General features: G+C 49.1%; 1 protein-coding gene and 1 long non-coding RNA gene across 2 annotated transcripts in view; one reads left to right on the top strand and one right to left on the bottom strand.

The window, feature by feature from the left end:
• The first annotated feature begins 5,793 nt into the window (after nt 1-5,793).
• On the top strand, nt 5,794-15,135 carry LOC148685491 (uncharacterized). The gene is made up of 3 exons (XR_015950729.1): nt 5,794-7,511; nt 12,603-12,765; nt 13,933-15,135. It is a non-coding gene; the product is annotated as an uncharacterized LOC148685491 (long non-coding RNA).
• LOC118086267 (leucine-rich repeat and fibronectin type III domain-containing protein 1-like protein) overlaps nt 9,310-25,899 on the bottom strand; it is a 52,664-nt gene continuing 36,074 nt past the window's right edge. The window contains exons 3-6 of the mRNA XM_088672847.1: nt 22,436-23,046; nt 17,216-17,337; nt 11,210-11,371; nt 9,310-9,592 (exon numbers count right to left, since the gene is read on the bottom strand). Of these exons, the coding sequence (XP_088528973.1) occupies nt 17,270-17,337; nt 22,436-23,046 (679 nt within the window). The 3' untranslated portion in view covers nt 9,310-9,592; nt 11,210-11,371; nt 17,216-17,269. The remainder of the gene's footprint in view (nt 9,593-11,209; nt 11,372-17,215; nt 17,338-22,435; nt 23,047-25,899) is intronic.

The raw sequence follows: 25,899 nt of genomic DNA, 5'->3' as shown, positions 1-25,899 counted from the left end.
ATCAACACATTTGGAAGCCAAGTTTAAAAGGGATTGTTCTGCAGCCCTGTCCTCAGCAACAAAGCTCCCAGCATGCTCGGCATGCCATCGGCATGGCTCACTCACTTGAGCCACCTAGATCTGCTTGCACCTGGCTGCTGGATTAGGCCAGTGGTCCATCTGGTACAGCATCCTGTTCTCACAACCCCCAACCAGGTGCCCCAATGGTAGGGTAGACATACATCCAGGATTTCCTGGAAATGTTCTCTTTTGGAGGCACAGTGTTCCCCTCTGGGTGGATTTTTGCAATTTACATGAAATGTGGGTGTGTGGGTGTGTTGGTTTTTTGAATTTTTGTTTTTGGGGGATCTTGTGCTTTGGAATACGTCAGCCCTACAAATGGGAAACCAGTAAGCAGGACCAGAGCACAAGAGCGACTCTCCCCTCCTGTGGTTATCTATTGTTTGTAAGCCACTTTGGGATCCATTTGAAGGAACAGCGGCATAGAAAATACAATAAATCAAATCAAAATCAGATTGGTATTTAGAAGCATTGCTGGCTCCTCATCCCGGCTAGTAGCCTGTGGGATGTGAAACAAAAGAGCAGTCAAGTACAACATCCCTAGAGTGGACATAGAAGGGGATGTCTGGACCAACCAGTCAGAACTTCCTGCTTCTCCTAGGCTGGGACAGACTTCCTCTGCATGTGACTAGAGGTGGGCGTGGCCTCACCTGTGCAGGTAACAAAAGCATAGGACTGGCCGCCATCTCTCTCTCTCTCTCTCTGACTACATTTCATTGAGGAAGCAGCATCTGCTTAGCCTAAGATGCCTTCCAGCCAAGAGAGGACAAAGGAGCTATCTCCTTATGGGATAGTTTCCAAGTATATGTAACTTTTTCTAAGCTAAGTCTGCCTTCTGGGATCATCTGATTGTGAACAGATGTGTAATGTAAGTAAACTTTCATAGAAGACTGTGTTGTGTCTTATCTTTTAGGAGGGGATGAAGGGGGAAATACCAGGGCAATATTATTATAGAGGTTTTAGCGAACCTGAGCAAACATATCCGCTGGGTGACTTTAAAAAGGGGAATGTAACTCTGCTAAATTGTGGAACTTGTTAACACAAGTTGGAATAGGATATAATCAAACAATATATCCTCTCCTGCATCCCTGAACATCCCCACATAGCCATGGATTGGCTCGAGAAATTTTTCTTTTCAAACCATCTCAGTTGGTGGCCATTGCTGCCTCCTGTGGCAGAGAGTTCCATAGTTTAATTCTGTGCTGCGTGAAGAAGGACTTTGTTTTATCCAGAAGTTGCACCGTGGGGTTCAACTCTGTGCAAGATGCTTGTAGGGATTTCCAGTACTCTCTATCACCCCTTCTTTTTCATATCTATCTATCAATCTATCTATCATTTTAAATACCACCACTTTTGACCCATGGAACGAATCTGTTGCCAACATCCCAATCACACACATACACATTTAGTGCCTCTCCAAAGCAAGCTGTCTCAGAAGGCAGCAGCCTCACCTTTACTGGAAAATTTTAAAGACAGTTTGGATGGCCATCTGTCAGAGATTCCTGTATTGCAGGGGGTTGGACTAGATGATCCTCGGGATCCCTTCCAACTCTGCAGTTCTAGGATTCTAGCATTAGCAAAGCTGGTCGTCTTTCAATGCAGCCCCTGCCTGCCCCCTCTCCCCCACCAAAAAATAAAATCCTCTTTCCTCCTCCAAATGCATAATTTCTCCTGTTCTCTCTGCAGCTTGATGGATAGGGGTCTTTATGACCTGACCTTCCCTCTATTTCTGCGGAAACGACTCTTTCCCCGGGTGGCAGGTCCATTTGCAGAGAACCTGTCTGGGGGGGGGGGCAAAGGGAATTGGAGAGAAGATACATCCATGATGTGGAGAGGGAGCTGGGCTGTGCAACCGTAGAGAGACAGGAGTTGTAGCAAACTGCAACGCGGAGGCGTTTGATGGTTCCCCCGGCAGGAGAAATGGACCCGGAATCGAGGTGGCGAATAAATTGTCCGCCGACTCCTCTCCATCTCACAGGCTCCAACCAAATACGCACGAAGTGTCGGGGGTTGTGCTCTCAGCTTGAGAGGAAGCAGAGGCTCAGCCATTGGAAAATGTGGCAGTGCCAATTTATAGCTCACCTTTTTCTTCCAATAGCTCAAAGTGGCAGACAGGGGCCACCGTCTCCCCATTTAAAACCCCCAACAACAACAGCCCTGTGAGGTGGATTGGGCTGAGAGGCAGCAACTGGGCCCCCAAGGCCACCAAGAGAGCTTCATGGCTGTTGCGATTCCTGCACTGCAGGGGGTTGGACTAGATGGCCCTTTGGGACCCCTTCCAACTCTGCAATTATATGATTCTATGACATAACCGGTAGGAGTTGTCGTCTGCCTGCAGAAGGGAGGTTGCCGTTCACCCCTAACCGCTTCTCCAGTTTGCAAATGTGCCCCTGTGAGCTCAGCAAAGGTTAGCGATCCAAATACTTTTATTTAGACCTTCGCATGGCTTGTGTGTGTTTTATGCAATGCTAAGGCTTTGGGGTGTGTGAACTCAGGGATGCTTCTGACCATGTGCAAAGCGCTTCTCCTGTACACTGAGAAACCATACGTACCCAGTGCCAGAATCTGGAAATCGGAAGAAGTCTTTCATTCAGAGCCCTTGAAGAAGAAATGTGCTCAGAGGGAAGAAGAGTTAACAGAAGATCTAAGTTTCTCCAAGGTCTCAGGTTCAGCAAAGCCGCTGGACTCCCAATTTGAGCCTGAGCTGGCAAGCCCAGCATAGTTTATTGTCTTCCTTTGCATTTATATTCCAGCTGCCAAAGCAATGAGGTTGGCTGCTGTGGCCTAGGAAGCTGCTCAGGCACCCGGAGCGGCAAACATGACGTGCACCCAGGAGCGGGGCATTGCTACGTAGCACGCACATGCAGTGTCACTATGTACAACGCATTGACGCATGTGTTGCTACATACGACGCATGCATCACTGTAGCGATGCTGCACATCTGCGCTATGTAGCAGGGTGCCGGCAGTGGCGCTTGTGCTGTCCCCCAAAAGACAGAGCTGGGAGCGGCGGGTGGGTGGGAGGGGACGCTTCTCCCCGCCAGCCTCCAGGTAAAAAGCCTTGATTGGCACAGCAGCGGCTGGCTCTCTCGCTCACCTGCTTAGCCGGCGCATGCTTTGCTTCTTCCTTCCTGCTGCGGAGGCGAGGGGCGGGCCAGGGAGGCCTTGCTTCCGTGGGTCCACCCAGCAGGAAAGAAGCAAAGCGTGTGCCAGGTGGGCGAGCGAGCTAGCCGCTGTGCCAAGCGAGGCTTTTTACCGGGCGGCGGGGCTCAGCTTGAGTGTCGCGGGGGTGCGCCGAGTGTCACCCCCCTCCAAGGTGGCACCCAGGGCGGCCCGCCCCCAACGCACCTCCCTTGCTACGCCACTGGTTGGCTGGCCAGATATTTTTCAGCTGTGATTCCTGCATTGTAGGAGGTTGGACTAGATGACCCTCGGGGTACCTTCCAGCTCTACCATTCTGTGATTCTATACAAATGCATCTGGGTTGTGGGAATGTCTGCCTCCGGGGTCCTTTTTCCTGAAAGTAGGTCAAAAGCTCGCAGGGCGGGCAGGACATTGCCAGCCAGCTGCAGATCGCCACCACGAGCCGCTCAGTGACCTGAATTTAAATGACAGGTGTCGGGGAAAGTGAGGGCTCAGTCTGACGGTGGCGAGATCCTAGGGCGGAGGAGGAGATAAGAGAAACTAGACCAGGGCTCAGACACCTGGCCAGGCACTTTGGAGAGACGTGATCGTGGCAGGGTTTGTCCTCTTTCTTTCCAGAAACTGCAGTTTGGTTGGAGAAGGAACCCATCCACGTGTAGCCAGCCAGCCTTCCCCAGAAATTTTGGAGCTGAAGGGGAACCCAAAGATCAATTAGCCCCCCCCCTGGAATGCAGCGCCCTCTTCTCCCAGGGGCCAACCAGTTGCCTGTGGGAACCCAGCAAGCAGGATTCAACCACAAGAGCCCTCCCCCTTCCTGCAGTTTCCAGCAACTGGGATTCAGAAGCGCTGCTGAATTTGCAGGAAGGCAAGCAAGAGTGTGGCTGAGCCCTTACTCAGAGTATGCCCTGTGGAGCTGAATGGAGCTTACTGCCAGGTGCCTTAAGGTTCGGATTCCAATCCTGGGGCAGGATCCAACCAATGCAAGGATTTCTTCTTGCACATCAGAGATTTCTCCCCTTCCCTCCCTCCCCAGAGGGTTGGAGGAACCCCAGAACACATTTGGGGTTGGGGTTTGCAAGGTGAGGAAGTGGGGGGCGACCCCATTGCACAAGCAGAAATATTTGTGCTGTTGGGATGCATTTTTATAGCGCGACGTTGGATGCAATCCTGATTCTTTTCAGCATCACCCAGAGAGGGTTAGCAATGCTGGGATGATGCCATTGCAGGAAAGGCAAACAAGGGTCTTCTGGCCCCTTCCCGGAGTGTGCGGAAAGCCGAGGCCGTTTTTCTCAGTCGCACTTCATCAAAAGAGGCAGGTTTTAGTCACCAAACATCTTTGCCGCAATAAATCTGCGGCTGTTTAAGGCTCCAGGGGGCTCTCAGTAGCTTCGGCCTCCAGTCGTATTGATTTGGATTCTGCTGCTTATATCTCTGCAGGAGCAAGGATGGAGATGCAGGATTAAATGCTTAATAACATAAGGAGAACCAAAATAAAAAAAATTCCTTCCAGCAGCACCTTAGAGACCTGCAGGATCAGGCCAATGGCCCTTCCAGCCCAGCATCCTCTTCTCACCGTGGCTTTTGCTCACCAGTAGCCATCAATAGCCCTCTCCTCCTCCATGAATTTGTCCAATCCTCTTTTAAAGCCATCCTTTTTGGTGGTCATCACTGCCTCCTGTGGCAGGGAGTTCCAAAGTTTGCCTATGCACTGCATGAAGAACTCTTTTCTTTGACCTGTCCTGAATCTGCTAACTTTGGGCTTCATCAGATGTCTAGCATCACGAGAGAAACCTTTTTCCCTACTCATTTCCTCTGCAACGTGCATCATTTTATAAACTTCCATCATGCTGCCTCCTCCTCGCGTTTTGATTTTTTTATTATTCCTTTACTGTCTTCTGCTCAGTGCAACCATAGAACCAGGGAACCAGGCAGAGGGCCTTCTCGGTGGTGGCGCCCGCCCTGTGGAACGCCCTCCCATCAGATGTCAAGGAAATAAACAACTACCTGGCTTTTAGAAGACATCTGAAGGCAGCCCTGTTTAGGGAAGTTTTTAATGTTTGATGGTTTATCATGTTTTTGATATTGTGTTGGAAGCCACCCAGAGTGGCCCACGGACGATCTCATCTCATAGAATCATAGAGTTGGAAGGGATCCCATGGGTCATCTAGCCCAACCCCCTGAAATGCAAGAATATTTTTGCCCAACGTGGTACTCGAACCCACAACCTTGAAATTAAGAGTCTCATGCTCTACTGACTGAGCTCATAAAGTCCCGCGCACATTTTTTATAAGCCAACCCACGAAACCCCCGTCCCAAACCAGCGCCTCTCTGCCGCGCCACCCTGGGTGCCGCCTTTCAGCATCCGAGCTCCAACTTGGCAAGACCGCAGGAATTTTTTTTACTATTTGTCAGAGCCCTCCATTACATTTATTATTTGTTTCAAGCTTGTTTTATAGAGGCTGGCTCTGCGGCAACTGCTCCGTTGCCGCGCTGCCTTTGGGGATTGGCTCCAAAACCAAATAAATGATGGGCCACATTAACTCCTGACACTGGGGGGGGGGGGAAATGGGGGCAGCGGAGAACCCTCTTCCCTGCCTTTCCACCACGCTGGAACGATCAAGCCTGTCAGCCCAGCTAATTCATCCAGACTGCTTGCGTTTTAAAGCCAGCCGAGTCCAAGAAGAGCTGCCACCTCTGGGAACCCCCCTCGCCTGCTCCCCACAGACCCCCTGGGGCTCTCCACCTGCCACGGCAAAGCTTTGTGTGGGGCTCTGGCCCCCTTAGCTGCTCCGTTGCCTTAGAATCACAAAATCAGAAGCAGAATCAGCGTGCGGGGGGGGTGGGGGGTGGAGTAGGATGCAACTTTGATGCCCGGAGCAGGAATTATCCTTCAAAGCATCACGGGGTAGGAAGAGCCTTAAAGGTCCTTTGGACAAGCGGCGTGCGCTCCGTGCCAGGAAAACTCAGCCCCGGGTTCAAAATTCTGCGCAAAAGGAAAGAAAGCAAAGTCTCCGTGGAGGGAGAGGGAGAGAAGCTGGATCCTGTATTTACAGCAACCCAATTTATTCTACTTCTCGTTCCCACCCCCACCCCCTACTGCATAATTCTCTCTGCTTCCGGTAATCTTGGGGAGACGTGATTGCCAACAGGATTCGTCTCCGCTTGGGAAAAACATGTTTACTTAGTTCCCCCCCACTCCACATCTCCCATTTTTCTCCAGAGAGCGCCAGAAGAGGCAGCTGGATTAGGCCACGTTTCCCTTCTCCCCCCCCCCCCCCCATCCCAGCACCCTGTTGTCACAAGAAGAGTCCTTCAGGATCACAGACCCTCCTCCAAGTGTCCCGATTTCCCAGGGACGATCCCCAGAATTACAGAAGCCATCCCGGTTTCTGATTTGATCCCAGGCTGTCTCGCTTGCCCTTCCAGAGGGACGTCCCTCTTTTTTTTGTCTAAGAAATGTTGAAGAGGCTGCAATAGGATGTCTCTTATTTTCACCCGAGGAATGTTGGAGAGGGTGGGCTCATGTCAAGGGCCCATCTAGTCCAGCCATCCTCTTCTCAAAGCGGCCAACCAGAGGCCTGTGGGAAACCAGCAAGCAGAATTCGAATGCAAGACCCCACTCCTTCACCTTCCAGCAACTAGCATTCCGTTGGTAGAGCATGAGACTCTTAATCTCAGGGTCATAGGTTTGAGTCTCATGTTGGGTGAAAGATTGCTGCATTGCAGGACTAGATGATCTTCATGGCCCCTTCCAACTCTACAAATCTTTGATTCTGTAGACTTGAGAACCACTGCTGGCTCCTACCATTGAGGTAAAACATAGCCATTGTGGCTAGTAGCCACCGATAGCCCTCTCCTCCATGAATTTTTCCATTCTTCTGTTAAAGTCACCTGAAGAATGTGGAGAAAGGCATTGTTAGGGGGCAACTAAGGGGTAAGGGACACTTTATGAGGTTTACAGTGGTACCTTGGTTCTCAAACGCCGAAAAACCGGAAGTAAGTGTTCCGGTTTTCGAACTTTTTCAGAAGCCAAGCGTCTGATGCGGCTGTCGGCTATTGTTTCCGGGGCACCTGCACCAATCAGAAGCCACGTCTTCGCTTTTGAACATTTCGGAAGTCAAATGGGACAAGTTGGGCGCTTTTGTTTTTGCTATTTATTTTGCGTTTTTGTTTTTGAGGCTTTCTTGGTTCATTTGTTTTTGTGACTGTGTGGAACCCAGTTCAGCTACTGATTGGTTGAATGTGCAACTGCGAAAATAGATTTAAAAAGTGCCCCCCCCATCCAAACAATGACCATCATCAGCGCAGGTAAGAAAAAGAATTATTTTTAACTTTTATCATCTACAATACTATCTTATTTATTTTATAGTACAGTACATTGATTATTGCTTTCATTTTATGGATCGATGGTCTCGTTAGATAATAAAATTCATGTTAAATTGCTGTTTCGGGGGTTGTTTTTAAAAGTCTGGAACGGATTAATCCATTTTGCATTACTTTCTATGGGAAAGCACGCCTTGGTTTTGGAACACTTTGATTTTGGAACGGACTTCCGAAATGGATTAAGTTTGAGAACCAAGGTACCACTGTACAGATATATACAGTGGGCGTTGCCATGTGGTCAAATAGGGGCGTGGCCTACTGCAATGAACCCGCCCCTATTTGGTCACATGCACAGGGCTGCAGTGTTTGGGAAGCTTAGGAGGGAGGGAGAGAGGAAGGATGCCATTTTTTTGGATGGTGCTCCCAGTATGCCCTGCGGAGGACCTTAAGGTCCATAAATAGTAACACCTTAGAGGTCCCAGGCCCAAAGGAAATCAGACTAGCCTCAACTAGAATCAGGGCCTTCTCAGCATTGGCTCCGACCTGGTGGAACGCTCTGTCTCCTGAGACCAGGGCCCCGCGGGACCTGATTTCTTTCTGCAGGGCCCGTAAGACAGAGTTGTTCTGCCTGGCGCCAACCTGATTGTGAGCTGAGAGGGTTAATAGCTCAGCAGTCGTCCTGTATCACAGGGCCTGTTCTCATATAAACAGGAAGTACCTGTGACGTGTCATTGTAAACAGGAACAGGAACTGTATGTGTACTGTTGTAAACTTTCTGTCATATATGAGATTGTATGTTTTAATTCGTTCTGTTCCTGTCGCAGTTCCAGCCGAGATGGACCTGTCTTCTCCTGGCTGGAGTTGCCTTAAGCAATAAATCTCTGTTTTAATGAACAAGGGAGTGAAAGTGAGTTATTTTCTCAGGCACGCAAGGGCACTGAAAGCTGGATAAGACTTTCGCTGCAATTAGACTGTTATCTGAACTTCAGAAGGAAAATTCCTGGACGTTTAGAAACGAGGTTTGACTTTTGATCGTGAGGGAAGCGTGCTGGGCAAGAAGTTTTTTCAACGCTTCTACAACACAGCTAATAGTTGTGTTTATTGTTGTTTACCAATTGGAAATTGAACAACATATTCAACACTGATGCCCTCCACCATTTTTCCTTTTCCTTCCGTATGAGGCTACGTTTTAATTTTAATTTTAATGTATTTAATCTTGTTCTTAAGTTGTATTTTAATCAGTTGTTTTATATCTAGTGTTAGCCACCCTGAGCCTGGCCTTAGCTGGGGAGCATAGCTGCCAAGTTCCGGCCTGAGAAATAAGGGACTGGACCGGAAGTAGCAGACCGGAAGTAGCGCTGCCGCCATTTTGGAACCGGGGCGGAGCATGCTCAGAAGCTACTTTTGATGCTGCTCTGCCCTGTTCCAAAATGGCCACCGCACCAGAAGCCACGCTGCAGCCATTTTGGAACTGGCCAAAGCAGCAACAAAAGTCGCTTCTGAGCATGCTCCACCCAGTTCCAAAATGGCCGCTGCGCCAGAATAAACTGGGGGGGGAACAAAAAAATCCGTTTTTTTCGGCTGGGGACAGCTGGAAAAACGGGGGTTTCCCGGGGAATACGGGAGACTTGGCAGCTATGCTGGGGAGAGCGGGGTATAATTAAAATTTAATAATAATAATGATGATGATGATGTCATCCTTTGCTCGTTCTGGAAAGAAGCCACACAGACACAGACAGACACCCCTTTCTAGGGAGCTTCCCAGTGCCATCCCATCCGTCGCTGGTTTCCAACTCTGTTTATTAGAAAATAGCGGAACACGGTTTAGAAAAACGGGAGCAAGCTTCGTAGAAAAGGAAAGCGGGGGGAGGGCCACGAGTGAGAATCCAGTAGAAACAGCACATGGGAGAGACCTCGGCAAACGCAGAGCCCACCTCTCCCACCCCGCGGGAGGCGTGAAGGGGGGTCTGGGGCGGGGGCTGCCGGCCCCACCCCTCAAATTGTGATGGGCAGCACCATTGTGATGGGAGAGAGCGGAGGAGGGATGTGCAGTCCGGAAATTCAACCTGGGGAGGGAGAGAAATATAGGAAAAGGCCTTTAGATCCCTCGACGCTCTGAAATGCGGGCAAAAGTCACCGAAAGCAATTTACGGGAGACAAGGTGAAAATCTTCCCCTATAAGAATCTGGGCTGGGAACGTTCCCGACTCAGCCTGCGCCCCCACAAGACCTCTGTCGTATGCTCAGCTTGCAAGGGGTTGGCATAAAGATGGGGAGATGGGGGGGCATTTGCTGTGGCACCAGCCCCCCCCCCAAGCTAAGGAATGGCATAACTGAGGGGCCTATCTCTGGCTGTTTCCTAAGGACATGTGTTGCAGTGTTGCAGGATGAGTTCAATGGCCCCATCCAGTTCAGCATCCTATTCTCACGATGGCTGAACAGATGCCTCCATGAGAAGCCACCAAGCAGGATTCGAACACAAGAGCAGCACTCTCCCTTCCCAAGGTTTCCAGCATCTGGAATTCAGGTGCGCGGCTGCCTCCGACTGTGGAGGTCAAGCATAGCCATTGTGGCTTCTAGCCCTCAAGAACTCTCTCCTCCATGAATTTGTCTGATCCTCTTTTAAAGCCATCCGTGTCGGTGGCAGGGAGTTCCACAGTTTAACTCTGTGCTACATGAAGGACCTTCTTTCATGTGTCCCGATAATCTCCCCACCCTCAGCTTCATGAATTTTAGTGTTATGGTATCATGGATGGTAGAGTTGGAAGGGGTACCCTAGGGATATCTAGTCCAACCCTTTGCAATGCAGGAATCCTGCCCACAACCATCCCTGGCTGGGCTTGAACCATCAACCTTTTGGTTAACAGCCAGATGCACTGACCAGTTGCGTCATCTGAGAAAAGGAGGACAACTTTTCTCTCTCCACTTTCTCCATGCCCTACATTCATTTCATACATGGTCTCCCTTGGGAGGTTGTGGCCTCTCCTTCCTTGGAGGTTTTTAAGCAGAGCTTGGATGGTCATCTGTACTGGGTGCTGTACTGGATTCCTGCATTGCAGGGGGTTGGACTGGATGGCCCTTGGGGGTCCCTTCCAACTCTATGATTCTATGATGCCACCTCTTCCTCGCCTTTTTTCCAAACTAAGAAGTCCCAAACGCTTCAAACTTTATTCGTTTGCCTGCTTGCCTATTAAAATATACCACTATATCATTTAGCAAAATATATCGGAGTGAATCAGAGCAACAAAAACCTAAAACCATGCAATAAAACCATTGAAAACATAAAAACAAGTTTCTTCGTAAGGGAGCCGCTCCACTCCCTTTTTTGTTTCAGTCACCCCTTTTTGAACCTTTGCCAACTCCACAATATCCTTTTTGAGATGAGGCGAGCAGAATGTTGCTCTCCATATTATTTTGGGCTACCATCAGCCCCAGTTGGCACTTGCCCCGAGGCATTGTGGGAAAAGAAACATGCCACGTAGCACAAGATGGCCGACAGAATAGTCAAAGTGGCCCCCGTGCTTTCTACCCACAATGCCATGGGGTGATGGAACTCCTGGGGCATTGCATTTGGGGCAGGCTTCGCACTCGGCACCAAAATGCCCTTCTGTGTGGCACAGCTGCAGAATCACAGAGCACCCAGGCAAACCGATGTCACATTTCAAAAACAGGACCCGAACTCACCTCCCAGCCTCTTTGCGTGGCCCCCCCTGGCAGCCCCAGCTCGGCCCCCGATCCGATCCATGTAAGCAGGATTTTGCTCCTGCTGTTGATTCACTGCCTGGCAAGAGGCTCGGAGGTTGGAGGGGTGCGCAGGAGGGGTGAGCTGCAAGTCCCAGCTCCGATCTGAGGAAACAAAAACAGAGAGCAGTTGTTTTAAATCTGGGAGTGGGGTGGTTAAAAATCCCCCTGGGAGACCATTCCTCTAAAGCAGGGGTCGGCAGCCTAAGGCCCATGGGCCACAAGCGGCCCGCAGGGGTCGTTAAACTGGCCCCCGAACCACGCCGCCCGTTCAGTGAGTCTCCGTGCGCTGCACTAAAGTGGTGCAGCACGGCGCGGGGTCTCGCTTCCGCGGTGCCGGAAATTGCGTCTGCGCAGGTGTAGGCGCCGGCGCCGGGAATTGCGGGCGAGCGCACTGACGCGCAGGCACAATCCAGCCCACAGAGGGATCTCCGCTGGAGTGAACCGGCCCAACCTTGCCGACCCCTGCTCTAAAGCCACGTGCCCAGAACTGGGTACATTTACTCCTTGGTTAGGGAAAGGCACTCGGCGCATGCCCAGAGTTGCCCTAGAATTGTAGAGTCGGATGGGACCCCCAAAAGACATCTAGACCAACCCCCTGCCATGGAGGTAAAGGTAAAGGGGCCCCTGACTATCAGGTCCAGTCGTGTCCGACTCTGGGGTTGCGGTGCTCATCTCACTCTATAGGCCGAGGGAGCCGGCGTTTGTCTGCAGGCAGCTTCCGGGTCATGTGGCCAGCATGACTAAGCCGCTTCTGGCGAACCAGAGCAGCGCACGAAAACGCCGTTCACCTTCCCGCCGGAGCGGTCCCTATTTATCTACAGTACTTGCACTTTGATGTGCTTTTGAACTGCTAGGTGGGAAGGAGCTGGGACCGAGCAACGGGAGCTCACCCCGTTGCAGGGATTCGAACCACCGACCTTCTGATCAGCAAGCCCTAGACTCTGTGGTTTAACCCACAGCGCCACCTGGGTCCCATGGAGGTATCACGGCTAAAATTCCCGCTCATAGAATTCTACCATTCTGAGATTTGTTTGATTTACTTCAACAAAATCTTTGAAAAATCAATGAATATATTTTTTTAAAAAAATCTTTTCCCCAAAGGATCCAGGGAACTGCAGTTTACCCCCTCACAGGGCTATGATTCCCACACTTAACAAAACTAGAATTCCCAGGATTCTTGGGAGGGAAATGATATGCTTTAAAAGCATGGCCACTCCATGGCAGCCTTGATTTGGTTTAGCTTTTAACGTGCTCTTCTCTCATGAGGCTCTATTCTGTTATTTGGGTTACATGAGTAAGATTTAATAAAAAATACTTTTCTCTCCTTTTAAAGGCCTATCTGCAGCCAAAGGCAGGAGCGGGACAAGAGCTGATTGAAACCAGCCCTGGTCTTCCATCCCTCAGCGAATACAGATGGCTGAAACCTTTTCCATGCCTGCTATATTCAATTACCCTGCAATAGCCCGCCCGCTATTGATTTAGAAGCCAAGAGCGGGGTTGGTCTCGGCACTAAAACTCATATATATATATATGAGCAGTGAGCGCAATTCTCCACGTACTCTTCTTTATGTGGACTAAATGGTGTCACCAGCACACAATCGGGGGGGGGCGGCATCAGCCTGCTTGGGGGGGAATGAATCAGGCCAGCAGCCCATCTACTAACAGAATCAGAGATTTGAAGAAGTGGGAGGGACTCCCAAAGGCCATCCAGTCCAACCCCTGGCAATGCAGGAATCTCAACTAGATCATACCAAACCCTCCAAGTGTCCCTATTTTCCAGGGACAGCCCCAGATTTACAGAAGCCGTCCTGGTTTCTGATTTGATCCTGAATACCCTGCTTTTCCTTAGGATGTCCCTGTTTTCATCAGAGAAATGTTGGAGGGTATGGTAGGACGCCGCTATTTTCATCAGAGGGTGTGGAGATAAGTCACTATACAACCTTCTGAAGGCAGCCCTGTATAGGGAAGTGTTGTCCCCCCCCCCCAATGTTTAATGTTTTATTATGGTTTTATATAGGTTGGAAGACACTCAGAGTGGCTGGGGCAACCCAGTCAGATGGAGGGGGGGTATTGATAATAAAATTATTAACGTTATGGAATAGGACGCCCCCACTTTCATCTGAGAAATGTTGGAGGGGATGTCATACATGACAGCGACCATTATGGGAAACCCACACGCAGGATCCGAGCACACGAGCAACACTCTCGCCTCCTGTCGTTTTCGGCAAGTGGCATTCACAAGCATTGCTGCCTCCGACTGTGGAGACAGAAAATAGTTATCATTTGGTTGCTGAGCCAAATGGGGCCTGAGCATGTTTAGTGGCAGGGGAGAAAAAACCAGGGTGGAGGGGCAGTGAAATATATATATCTATTCTCCAGTTTGCATTTTGCAATATTTTAACAGCAGCAATTAAATCTAAACAAATTCAACCTGGTTTTCCTTTGACCTCCCTCCCCCCCCCTTATTTTATATCATAATCTTACCGCATAACCAATTCAAACCTATTTACAAGTTTAACCTTTTTACTCCCTTTAAGTTATTTCTTACTGCTCGTGTTTATGTCGATCCTGCTAACGTTTCTAACTGCTGACCATCTGCTTTCATAGATTCAACAAATTTCCCACCTTCTATTAAGAAAAGTCTTGTTTTCTTATTCTTCCAGTAGGTTTCGCCATCTCAGGGGCAGTGGGATCCTAAATGGGCAGTACTAACTAGAATCCTACGCTAGCATGTGCCACACGAACCTGCAACATCTGTCTTCCAGAGGAACATCAATATCTACAGATATCTTAAAATAAAAGGGAACGGTAAGGGTAAAGGACCCCTGGACGGTGAAGTCCAGTCAAAGGCGACTCTGGGGTTGCGGCACTCATCTCGCTTTCAGGCTGAGGGAGCCGGCGTTTGTCCGCAGACAGCTTTCCGAGTCATGTGGCCAGCAGGACTAAACTGCTTCTGGCACTAAAAGTTATAAGAAGTTTGGTACTAGAAAAAGTGAAGAGTGTTGAAAACGTGAGCGCTGTAAAAGATATTAATAGAAACGTGGATGGGGGGAAGGAGGAAGTCACGGATACAAGAATTATATTAGTAAATGAAGGATGGAATGTTTTTTCTCTTTTCCTTTATATTTTTTGTTATCTCTTTCTGTTGTATTTTCTTTTGATTTGTGTATTTTCCTATTGTCATTTTTTGTACTTCTTTATGAAAATTAATTTAAAAACTAATTTGAAAAATAAATAAATAAACTGCTTCTGGCACACCGTGATTCGAACCGCCGACCTCCCAATCGGCAAGCCCAAGAGGCTCAGTGGTTTAGACCACAGCGCCACCTGCGCCCCTCTATCTTAAAATATCTGAAGGGCTGTCACATGGAAAACAGACCCGAACCAATGGATTCAAATGATGAGAAAGGAGAGTCTGACTACACTATAGGAACGACTTTCTGACAGCTGTTTGACGGTCAAACACCCTCGGAAAGTGGCAGACTCTCCTTCACTGGAGATTTTTAAACAAGAGTTGTGGTGCCCGACTGCCAGGGATTATTTAGCTCCGATTCCTGCATGGCGGGGGGCTGGACTAGATGACCCTCGAGTCCAACTCTACAGTTCTAGGATTCCAAAATGAATTATCAGCAGCAGCTGCACATTGCATGATCCTTTAGTCTTCATGCACAGACATGCCCCACTCTGAAATTCAACTTCAGAAGGCTCCAGGGGACTTGATATTGTTAAGAGAAGTGCTGAGATATTGCAAATGGAATGTCTGCAACAGGGTTTGGGTTGCGAATGCTGTTGTTTAAAAGAACTTTATTGGATTTTCCCCAGCCTAGGGCAAATCCAGATTAAATTGGTGGAGAGGGAAAGAAGAAGCGTTGTCTATTATTATTGTTTTATTGCATTCCTGTCCCAACTTTTTCTCCGAGTAGTTTGAGGTGGTTTAATGTGGTCCTCATCTCATTTTCTCCCCATAACAACCCTGTGAGGTAGCCTAGACTGAGGGGGCATCTGCTGGACCAAGGTGGTGAATTTCATGGCTGAGGGGGGGGGGTTGAACCCTGGCCTCCCATGTTCTAGTCCAGGAGTTGGCAAGGTTTCCCCGCAGAGATCGTCCGTGGGCTGGACTGGCACAGTGCGATGCCAGAAATCATGTCTGTGCATGTCCGCGGTGCCAGAAATCGCTTATTTGCATGCCCAGACGGCGAAAATCATGCCTGCGCAGAAGCAATTTTCAGCACCACTCGGCGAGTCCCTGCGCCACGCTGTGCCGGTTTAGTGCAGCGTGGGGGGGGGGGGCTTACTGAGCAGGCGGCTCGGTTTGGGGGTGGCTCGTGAGCTGGTAAAATGGTCTTCATGGGCCACATCCAGCTCATGGGCCACACGTTGGCAACCCCTGTCCTAGTCCAACGATCTGACCACTATAACACACAGCCGAGTTTTTTGTTGCCCAGAATAGCAAAACCCTTGCGAACTTGAGGAACCTCCATCCCATTAAAAATTTAAATGAAACTCATCTGTAGAGAATTTACCCCCCTCCCCAGGACAAATGCAACCCACCCCCCAAAAATGGGGTTGGACGAAACGACCCTTTGGGTCCCCTTCCAACTTTGTGATTCTGTGATTCTATGGCATTACTAAAAATACAGATTTACTGGAAAAACCAAAGGACTGTTCCTAATAAATGCATTTGGAAGATGGACAAAATGAGGCTTGGAGGGGCAGCTTCAATTTCTAAATTTATGGGGCTCAGGCTGCTGCGAAAATGGATGGATGCGGGAAACAGAAATAGGATTTGGGCCCGTGGAAGAAAAAGACCATCCCAGCCATGGGGAACATCATAAGAACATATAGGAAGGGTCTACACTACAGGATCCGACCAATGGCCCAGGTAGTCCAGCTTCCTGTTCTCACAGTGGCCAAATACCAAAGAACCGAGGGATTCAGATAGACTGCGTCGAGACCTGGAGGTTCAATAAGAAACTAAGAAGAGTCTGGTTGCAAGCACAGCCCAAAGGCCCACCTAGCCCTGTTCTCACAGTGGCCAACCAGATGCCCCAATGGGAAACCCACAGGATCCGAACACAAGAGCCCTCTTCCCCTCCTGCGACTTCTGGCAACCATGGAAGCTGAGAACAGCCATCCTGGCAAGCAGGGTGGATTTTTAAAAAAAGTCAATGTTTTTTTTAAAAAACAACAACTGGATTTTTAAAAAAATTAAATCGGATTTCTAAAATAAAATGCTTTTGGATAAAAAACCTTTCAAAAGATAGTTTTCTGTTTAAGTTACACTGTAGTCCAAAGGCTATTCATCAGGAAAAAAGGATTTGTTTTAAGTTTTTCATGTGTGCTAAAACTCAATCTAAGGTGTTTTTTTTTAAAATAAATCGTTTAACCATATCAGATAACAAACATGGATCCGTACGCTACAATGTTATTGCTTTAGTTAAATAAATTGTTAAATTGTTATTAAGGAAATGGTTATTTTTCTCCTTCCAATAAGGTACAGCAGAAAAGTTGTCCAAATATAAACAGGTTAACTTATTAAACCTCAGCATAATTTCATAATTATCTGTCATTGTATTTCTAATAGTATAACCAAATCAGTAAGTTTTGATATAACCGGAAAAACTACTCCTGAAATTTATCGTTCCAAAAATTAAACCTTCATCTGGTTGTAAATATTAAGATTATACCAACAAGAATGAGTCTTTCTGTAAAAAAAAGAAAGAAAAAGATTTAAATCAAGTCTTACTGACTAGTGATTTAAAACGTGATTTAAATCAAATCCACCCTGCTAGCAAGTAGGCTTTGATAACCCTGATCTTCTTTTCAAGCAATCCAGGTTGGGGGCCATTGCTGTATCCTGGGGCAGAAGGTTCCACGGTCCAACTATGCTCTGCAATTTCCTCTGCAGTGGCCTATGGGATGCGGGAGAGAGAGAGAGCTTCCCACCTCAGGCTCCGGTCTAGCCATGCCTTGTTCCCACTGGGGGCCCCCAAACGGAGCTCAGATCTTGACGTCGGTCCATTCGCCGCCATTCTTCCTCTCGCCAGCAGGTGGCATCAGCTGGGGATCTGCGCGGAACAGAGACAATTGGGAGGGGGGGTGTTAGAGGAGAGGCCTTGGGTGCCCCCCTTTGAAGGGCACACCTGCTCCTCTGATAGGTGCAGGGCAGGTTCTTGCAGCTTCTCCCCCTTCGCACGGTCAAGAAACAGCACCTGTTGAACTTCTTCCTGCCTTACAGCCATTAAAGATTCAAGGGAGCTCTGCAAGCCAGAAAGCCGTTCTGTGCCACACAAATGTCAAGTTCCTGGTCCATAAGCCCCTCCATAAGTCCCGAGGATCTCTTCCCCCTCGTCTAGCCTTCTCACTTCTTCCATCCCTGGCCAAAGAATCACATCCCATTTTCTCTCTGCCCCCCACCCCACCCCAATTCTACACTTTCCAACAATTTCAATCAGCTCCAATTTTCATTAAACTGGAATCACCAGTGTCTATTTAGGGGGTGGCTTACCCTCCCCACAAGCAGAACTGCATTGCTAGTAGAAATTCAGTTCTGTGAAATCCTCAAACCAGCAGCAGGTATTTAAAATCACAACGAAAAAGCAAAACCGTTCAGATTTTGAATGTGATTCCCCCCCCCCCAAATGCAAATGTTTGAGAGGCTTAGACTCGCAGGCCTCTAGTGAATACAGTGGTACCTCGGTTTAAGTACACAATTGGTTCCAGAAGTCTGTACTTAACCTGAAGCGTACTTAACCTGAAGCCAACTTTCCCATTGAAAGTCATGGAAAGTGGATTAATCCGTTCCAGACGGGTCCGTGGAGTACTTAAACTGAAACCGAAGCGTACTTAAACCGAGGTATGACTGTAGTTTGGGCAGGATTCGCATATAAAACCTTGCATGCTGTCGGGTGCTCAAATTCCGGATGCCGTTGCATGTCAGTCATTTTTAAAAAAATGAAACCCAATATCACTGCAGGTCAAATGCAGCCATCAAAAACTGAGTGAATGCCTTTCCCACAGCAGTGCCTGGAAGGTCTGAAGAATGGGGAAAGGGGGTGAAGGAAAGTAGCCAGCCGTTCAAAACCACTTGCCTTGGGACTATGGGAAGAGAGCAATTCAGAGAGGGCCAAATTTTGGGCAGAGCCTGCTGGTTGCCAACCTCCTTAACCAAGAAAGAATCGTGTGAGAGGCAGTGTGACTCCTCTTCTGTCACAGGAGAGTGCCGTATCAGCAGCCAGACAGTTCAAAGATGGAGTTAACTCTTTATTAGCAAATTTATATATCCATAGACTTGGTTGAATGTCAGGCCTAATGAGCAGAGCAGTTCATTCCTCCATGAAAATCAGTTGTCGATACTGAAAGTCCCTGCCTCCCCACAGCCATCTAAGTCGCCTCCTCTCCGGGGCTTTCCCCAAGCAATCGGAGACTGCACCTGCATGGAGCCAACCTCTCCTCCGCTCTCTTCATGCCTCTCCTGGTTCTGGGAGACAAGAGAGGAGGGGGTGCTTGTCGCAGCAAGAGGGGGAGACACCTGCGACTCTTCCCCAGCCAGACTCATCCCTGCCTCTTGGCCTCTCTCCTCTCCAGCCTCTGACTATGCCTCTGATTCTGGCCTTCTCTCTGCCAAAGACTCTCCCTGCTCCCTAAGTCCTGTTGCCCTTTCATCTTCTGACACGTCCTCCTCCCCATCTTCTCCCTCTTACCACTCATTTTCATCCCACCACCGCTCCCTGGGCTCTGAGCCTTCTTCCTTTGGGGGTTCCCCAGCTGGTTCATCCCCCCATTTCTCTGCATCCTGTGGGCATTTATGTATATAATAAGGTAAAGGACCCCTGGACGGTTAAGTCCAGTCCAAGGCGACTATGGAGTTGCGGCCCTCATCTCGCTTTCAGGCCGAGGGAGCCGGTGTTTGTCCACAGACAGCTTTCCGGGTCATGTGGCCAGCAGGACTAAACCGCTTCTGGCGCAATGGGACATCGTGACGTGAGCCAGAGCGCACGGAAATGCCGTTTACCTTCCCACCGCAGCGGTACCTATTTATCTACTTGCACTGGCATGCTTTCAAACTGCTAGGTTGGCAGGAGCTGGGACAGAGCAATGGGAGCTCACCCTGTTGTGCGGATTTGAACCGCCAACCTTCTGATCGGCAAGCCCAAGAGGCTCAGTGGTTTAGACCGCAGCGCCACCCGCATCCTGTGGGCATTTACAACGCAGTCAAACCAACAATGCAGATTTGCTAGATAGGCACATGAGAGGAGCTGACACTCACAGGCTTTCCCTGTAAGTTTGCTAGAGGGAATTCTGTGAGAGTGTCCCTGACAGGAGGAGGGCATAGCTACATATCTATATTTTCTTACCTGTCTTTTCTTCTCTTACTCTTCACCAAATCATCAAGCCAGACGTGTGAGAACAATTGCTAAGGCTCGACCTCCATCTTAAGCAAGATCAAAGCATGTCTTTGTAACTGAATTGCCATTTTAAGCTTACCCGAAATGAGTTGCTGCATCTGTTACTCTCCAACAAGTATTCTGAGTGAGCAAATGCTATTTTTACCTTTTGCATGGCTCTTGGTGCGATTGTTGTTCTAAGGGGGAGGAAAGTGGGGGGGTAGGCCAGGAAAATCCAGCCCGCTTTAGGGTTGACATATTTCAAGAAGTAAAAAAAAATCTGGACACAAAAAGTTATTGAGCTTTTGGGGGGGGGGGAATCATTGAGCTTTTCTTGGGAAAATTTCAAACAACAACAACAACAATGGACATTTTGCTGATTTCCATAAATTCCCCCCCCCCCAATGCTAATTCTGTCATCAGAATACCGGAGATGTCTGGGGAAATCTGATGTATGGCATGTGGGATGTTACAGCACAGAAAGCAGTCAAATACAACATTTCCTGGTTACAGGTAGGTAGCCGTGTTGGTCTGGGTCGAAGTAAAAAAAAAAAAATTCCTTCAGTAGCACCTTAAAGACCAACTAAGTTTTTATTTTGGTATGAGCTTTCGTGTGCATGCACACTTCTTCAGATACAATGAAATAGGAGTCCCCAGGCACTTATGTAGAGAAGGGGTGGGGATGGGGAGGGGAGGGGGATCACTCAGAAGGGTGGTCACTTCTGAGTGATCCCCCTCCCCTCCCCCTCCCCACCCCCTCCCCACCCCTTCTCTACATAAGTGCCTGGGGACTCCTATTTCATTGTATCTGAAGAAGTGTGCATGCACACGAAAGCTCATACCAAATTACAACATTTCCTGTTTGCCCAGAGTGGACACTCAGGGGGATGCTACTCCAGCCAGGAGGACTTCCTGTCACACATGGTCTAGAGCATCCTCCCCCTGCTTGTGACCAGGTAGATGGGCGGGTGACCCTGGGAGACTCCATAAAAGGGCTGGTCACGCAGCCATCTGCCTTCTCTTGAAGCTCTAGATGTCATTTCTTCTCCAGATGTTCTTTTGCTGTTCTTCTGTAACTACAAGCTCAAGCCTGCCTTCAGGATCATCAGGGCCGGCTCTAGGTAAGGTCCCGGTGGCGCGGGGCACCAGGACGCCAGGACAGAAGGCGGGGCGATCTTTGCGCCTCAGTGCCAGGACGCCCGACCTGCTTGAGACTGCCCCGAGGATCATACTGTGAACTGAATGTAAGTAAACTTCTTATCATTACTTTTAAAGAAGACTGTTGTGTCCTTATTGTTTTTAAGAGGGAATAAAGGGGAATTTACCAGGAATGATCCAATCTGGACAAGCCAGGCTGGATTGCTTAACTCAAGAGATTCAAACAAATCTACCAATTAGCTTCCAGCAATATACAGGGGAATGTACTCTGCTACTGACTCACTGGCATGTGTGCGGAAGGATAATATTTAATCAACATATCCTCTCCTACTATCCACAACATTCCCACATGGCAAACACAGCATCCTGGGTTTCATAGACTAAAAGGCTAAAACTATCCTATGCAAGCTTCCCTTTTAAACTGCAAAACGATACGCCCTGCTGAACTCACAAGCGCAAGGAAGGAAGGATAATATCTAAGAAATAGATCCTTTCCTGGCACCTATTCACATCCCTACACGTCTAACCAGACCGTGACAGCAACCCAGTGAGGAACGTCTTGCTGCCTCAATGTCACCACTAATACAGATACCACCTCCCACTGCCTGCTCCTCGCTCGGAAAGGCCGTGTCGTGGCCTGCCCCAAACTCACAACCCTTTTCCCTGTGGGATGTGATCCATGAGAGGCAGTCAAATACAACATTCCTTGTAATGCTAGAGAAGACATGTGAGGGGATGTTTGGTCCAGCCAGTCAAAACTTCCTGTTCCTCCTGGCCTGGAGCATCCTTCCTTTTGCATGTGTTAGAAGGTGAGCATGATCTAACCTGTCCAGGTAACAAAAGGACGAGTCACACAGCACCCCTCTCTCTTTTTTCCATCTTCCTTCCGTCCTGCGAACTTCCTGGAATGAACTGCTGGCTGCCAGCCAAGCAGTCCCTCAAGTCATCTCCCTTATGGGGTAAACCTATTTTTATACGTTTGTAATTTTAAGCAAACCTATCCATTCTGAAGGAAATCAGCCCTGAGTGCTCACTGGAAGGACAGATCCTGAAGCTGAGGCTCCAAGACTTTGGCCACCTCATGGGAAGAGAAGACTCCCTGGAAAAGACCCTGATGTTGGGAAAGATTGAGGGCACAAGGAGAAGGGGACGACAGAGGACGAGATGGTTGGACAGTGTTCTTGAAGCTACGACCAAACTGTGGGAGGCAGTGGAAGACAGGAGTGCCCGGCGTGCTCTGGTCCATGGGGACACGACTAAACGACTAAACAACAACAAACTTTAAGCCTAAAGCCTGCCTTCAGGGATCACACTGTGCTCTGCCTGATCGTGAGTAAACTTTCTTTTTATTGCCCATGAATAAGACTGTGGTGTCTTTATTCTTTTAAGAGGGATTTGAGGGAACTTACAAGGAACGTACAATTCAATCTGAGACAGATTGAATTGTATAACAGTTGAATTGTATAACGAGCCTGCAACCAGCTATCTGCTGTGCGTGTAAAAAGGGGGATGTAAACTCTGCTAAGTAAAGGAACTTGCTAGTGCAAGTTAGGAAGGATATTAATAAACAAGATATCCTCTCCTGCCACCCTGAACACTCCCACATTCCCGACCCACTTACCTTGCTCTTCTGCTCTGGACACCTCAGCCCCAGACCCGGAAGGGTTGCTATGGAGGTCCACATTAGTCCGTGACCACCTCCTTCTCCGGGGAGATGGTGCCTCCTCGGCCCCCGTCTCCAGGGGGTGGCTCCTGGGGCCTTTCTCGCCGTCCTTGCCCAAGGCCACCACGCTGCAGTCCCTCCGCACCCGGGCGGCCCCCAAGGGGTCCGCCACCCCCCACCCCTCGGGTCTGGAGGCCGAGCAGGGCAGGCCGGCTGTGTGGGGCTGGTTCCCGTTGGTCTGCGAGTAGACGTTGCTGACTTTGGCTTTCTTGTGCTCCTCCTGCCCGCTGTAGACTTTGTACCGGATCATGAGGATGATGATGAAGACCAGGACGGAGGCCACGATGATGCCCCCGATGATGATGATCATGGTGCCCCCCAGGAACTGGGTGTGCAGCGAGTGGCACTGGGGGGCATCCTGAGGGGTGCTGAATTGCACGCAGCCCAGGCTGCGGGTGGCTGTCAGAGACGTCACCCCGTCGTTGTAGACCGCCAGAACACACAAGTTGTAGTCCCGCCCAGAGGCCAGGTCCTTCACCAGGAAGGCTTTGCTGGACGAAGGGATCATTCTGGGATGGGGGGGGAGAGAGAGAAAGAGAGAGTTCAGGGCTCATCCAACCTCACCTTTTGCCCCACGCTGTCTAGGCACAGGTCTGCACTTTCCTGGTTTGTGTCCAAGTATTGTATGTATGGATGTATGTATGTAAAGGTAAAGGGACCCTTGACCATTAGGTCCAGTCGTGACCGACTCTGGGGTTGCGCGCTCATCTCGCATTATTGGCCGAGGGAGCCGGCGTATAGCTTCCAGGTCATGTGGCCAGCATGACAAAGCCGCTTCTGGCAAACCAGAGCAGCACATGGAAACGCCGTTTACCTTCCCGCTATAGCGGTTCCTATTTATCTACTTGCATTTTTTATGTGCTTTCGAACTGCTAGGTTGGCAGGAGCTGGGACCAAGCAACGGGAGCTCACCCCGTCACAGGGATTCGAACCGCCGACCTTCTGATCAGCAAGCCCTAGGCTCAGTGGTTTAGCCCACAGCACCACCTGGGTCCCTATGTATTATTACTACTACTACTACTATTATTCTTGTTATTTAAATTTACATTTTTTATTTTCAAAAATAGACAAAGAAACAGACATTTGACAATCCCACATACATAAACACAAATGAGGGGAAAAAAAGAAAATAATACACTCCTGTGACTCCCCTCTCCCACAGCTCGTCATCTCTTAGAGTTCTTATTTTACATTGCATCTTATATATCTTAACCTTGATGTTTTTAATATAGTTAAGCTTTTCTTATTTTCCTTTACAAGCTTTATCCATACTTAGACCAGTGTTTAGTCATGTCCTCTTCATAGCATTTCCATTCTGCCCTCAATTTCTGATTAGCCTGGTACCTTATGGCCGATGTTAGTCTCGCCATATTAATAAATTCAGATAATTTACAAATCCAGTCCTCTTTTGAGGGTATGGTGTTTCCATTCCAATTCTTTGCAAGTGCAAGTCTAGCTGCGGCTGTTGCATACAAAAATAACCTTTTCTTACCTTGTAACAACAACAACATCACTTTCCCCAGGAAAACCTGCTCTTTAGCACTGAATTGGAGCAAAAGGCAATTCAGGGTTTTCTGCAGGTTTCTGAGAGTAAAAGAGTGGCTGACTGGAAAACTCAGGAACCAAGAGGACAAACTGGGTCCTCCCTAACAAGAGGGCATGTGTTGCAGTGTGACCTGGGAACCAAACCCTGTGTTGTGGGTGGGAACGTTTGGATGGCCACAACACCCTATTGGAGGTCCCTCGATGCCGGGTGCAATCAGACCAATGGGATGCCAGCTAAAGTCCATCGAGGGACCTCTATTTAAGCCCATGCACCTGTCCCTGAGCTTCCTCTTTGGGGCCAGTGCATCGGAACACCCGCCCACCTCTCCCTACTTTTAGGGCTTGTGCGCTTGACCTTGCTATGCCGCCGTGTGTCGCCTGTCGTTGGGACAGGGGCGCGGCAGGAATTTTCCCCACTTGGCTGATTGGCTGGTGCCATTTGGGTTTCGCCTGCCGCGTAGCAAATCGTCACAACTTGTAAGGTTGCGGATAGGCTCTGGTTCAGGCGATGGGGTGGCAGAGCGGTCTGGCCATCCCTATGCGATGGGTATTCCGTTAAAGGAATCCAGGGACTCTTTGGTTGGTCAACCCTGAGAGGGGTTGCGCTCTGAGCCTGAGTCCAGGGAGACATCTGGCTGGTGGACTGGCATGACCCCGCTTTCCACTATGCTGGGTGTTCACCCAAGGCTGACCTATGGTGTGCCCTGGGTCAGCGCTGCCTGCAAGGGTGCAGGGAGCTAGTCGAACCAGAGCCTATGCAACCCCTCACTTGATTGTAATCCATAAAGTTGTGGCCTAAATTCTGCCAAAACCAAACCAAAAATTTGAGTCTTGCCTGAATTTATTTGGGGAAGGTGAAAGGGTCTGCACACTCACACACAGAAGCGGTTTTGCTGTTTTGCTTGTAATTATTTACTTGTTTGTATCCTGTATTTTATTCTGTGAACTGTCCTGAGATCTTATGATGAAATCTAATAAATAAATAGAATAAATAAAGCTCAGGCCTGTACTGTACGAGAAACACAGCACAAAAGTAAGTTGGATGAACCGAGAGGGGGGACGACGAAGTGAGGTGGCGATTTATTCATTTGGTTTTATTTAGGTTTCTTTATAAAATTATGTGTGGCATGGAGAAAGCAGAGAGAGAATAGGAGGCTGGGCTGGATGAGCCCCTGGCCTGATCCAGCAGGCTCTTTATGTCCTTACATTGAGAAAGCCAAACCCCAGGAGAGGGCAGGCAGGCATGAAATCTCTTGTCGCTCAGATATTTGGGTGTGCGTGCAAAAGTAATGAGCTAGACAGAGAGGGGTCTGACTCTGAGTCAGTCAAAGGCAGCATCCTCTGCTCCTCCATGTCTTTGCTTCTGAGCTTCCCGTAAACATCTGGTTGGACCAGCCAGTGCTTGGCTCTGATCCAGCAGGTGTCTTACTGATATGCCCCAGCATCCATCCTCTGAGGCATTTTGAGGGAACCTAAGAAAAGCCTGCTGGATCAGGCTCAATAGCCCATCCAGTCCAGCATCCTGTTCTCCAATGCAGCTGTCCATTATGGGAAACTTCTTGCAAGCAGGATACGAGCACAAGAGCAAATCCCTCTTCCTGCAGTTTCCAGCATTGCTGCCCCCCCTTCCCGAATGTGGAGTCAGAGCACAGCCATCTTGGCTAGTAGCCATTGATAGCTCTGTCCTTCATGAATTTATCCACAGGTGCGTAGGAAGGGGGCAGGGGGGCAGTCCAGCCTGGGTGTCACCCCTGAGAAGGGTGACAAAATCCCCCCTGGGCAAATGTTGTTTAGTCGTTTAGTCGTGTCCGACTCTT

This window comes from Zootoca vivipara, chromosome 6 (genome assembly GCF_965207765.1).
Source record: "Zootoca vivipara chromosome 6, rZooViv2.hap1.1, whole genome shotgun sequence".
NCBI lineage: Eukaryota > Metazoa > Chordata > Lepidosauria > Squamata > Lacertidae > Zootoca > Zootoca vivipara.
The sequence above is the reverse complement of the archived record's forward strand: the minus strand, read 5'-3'. Positions and strand labels throughout refer to the sequence as shown.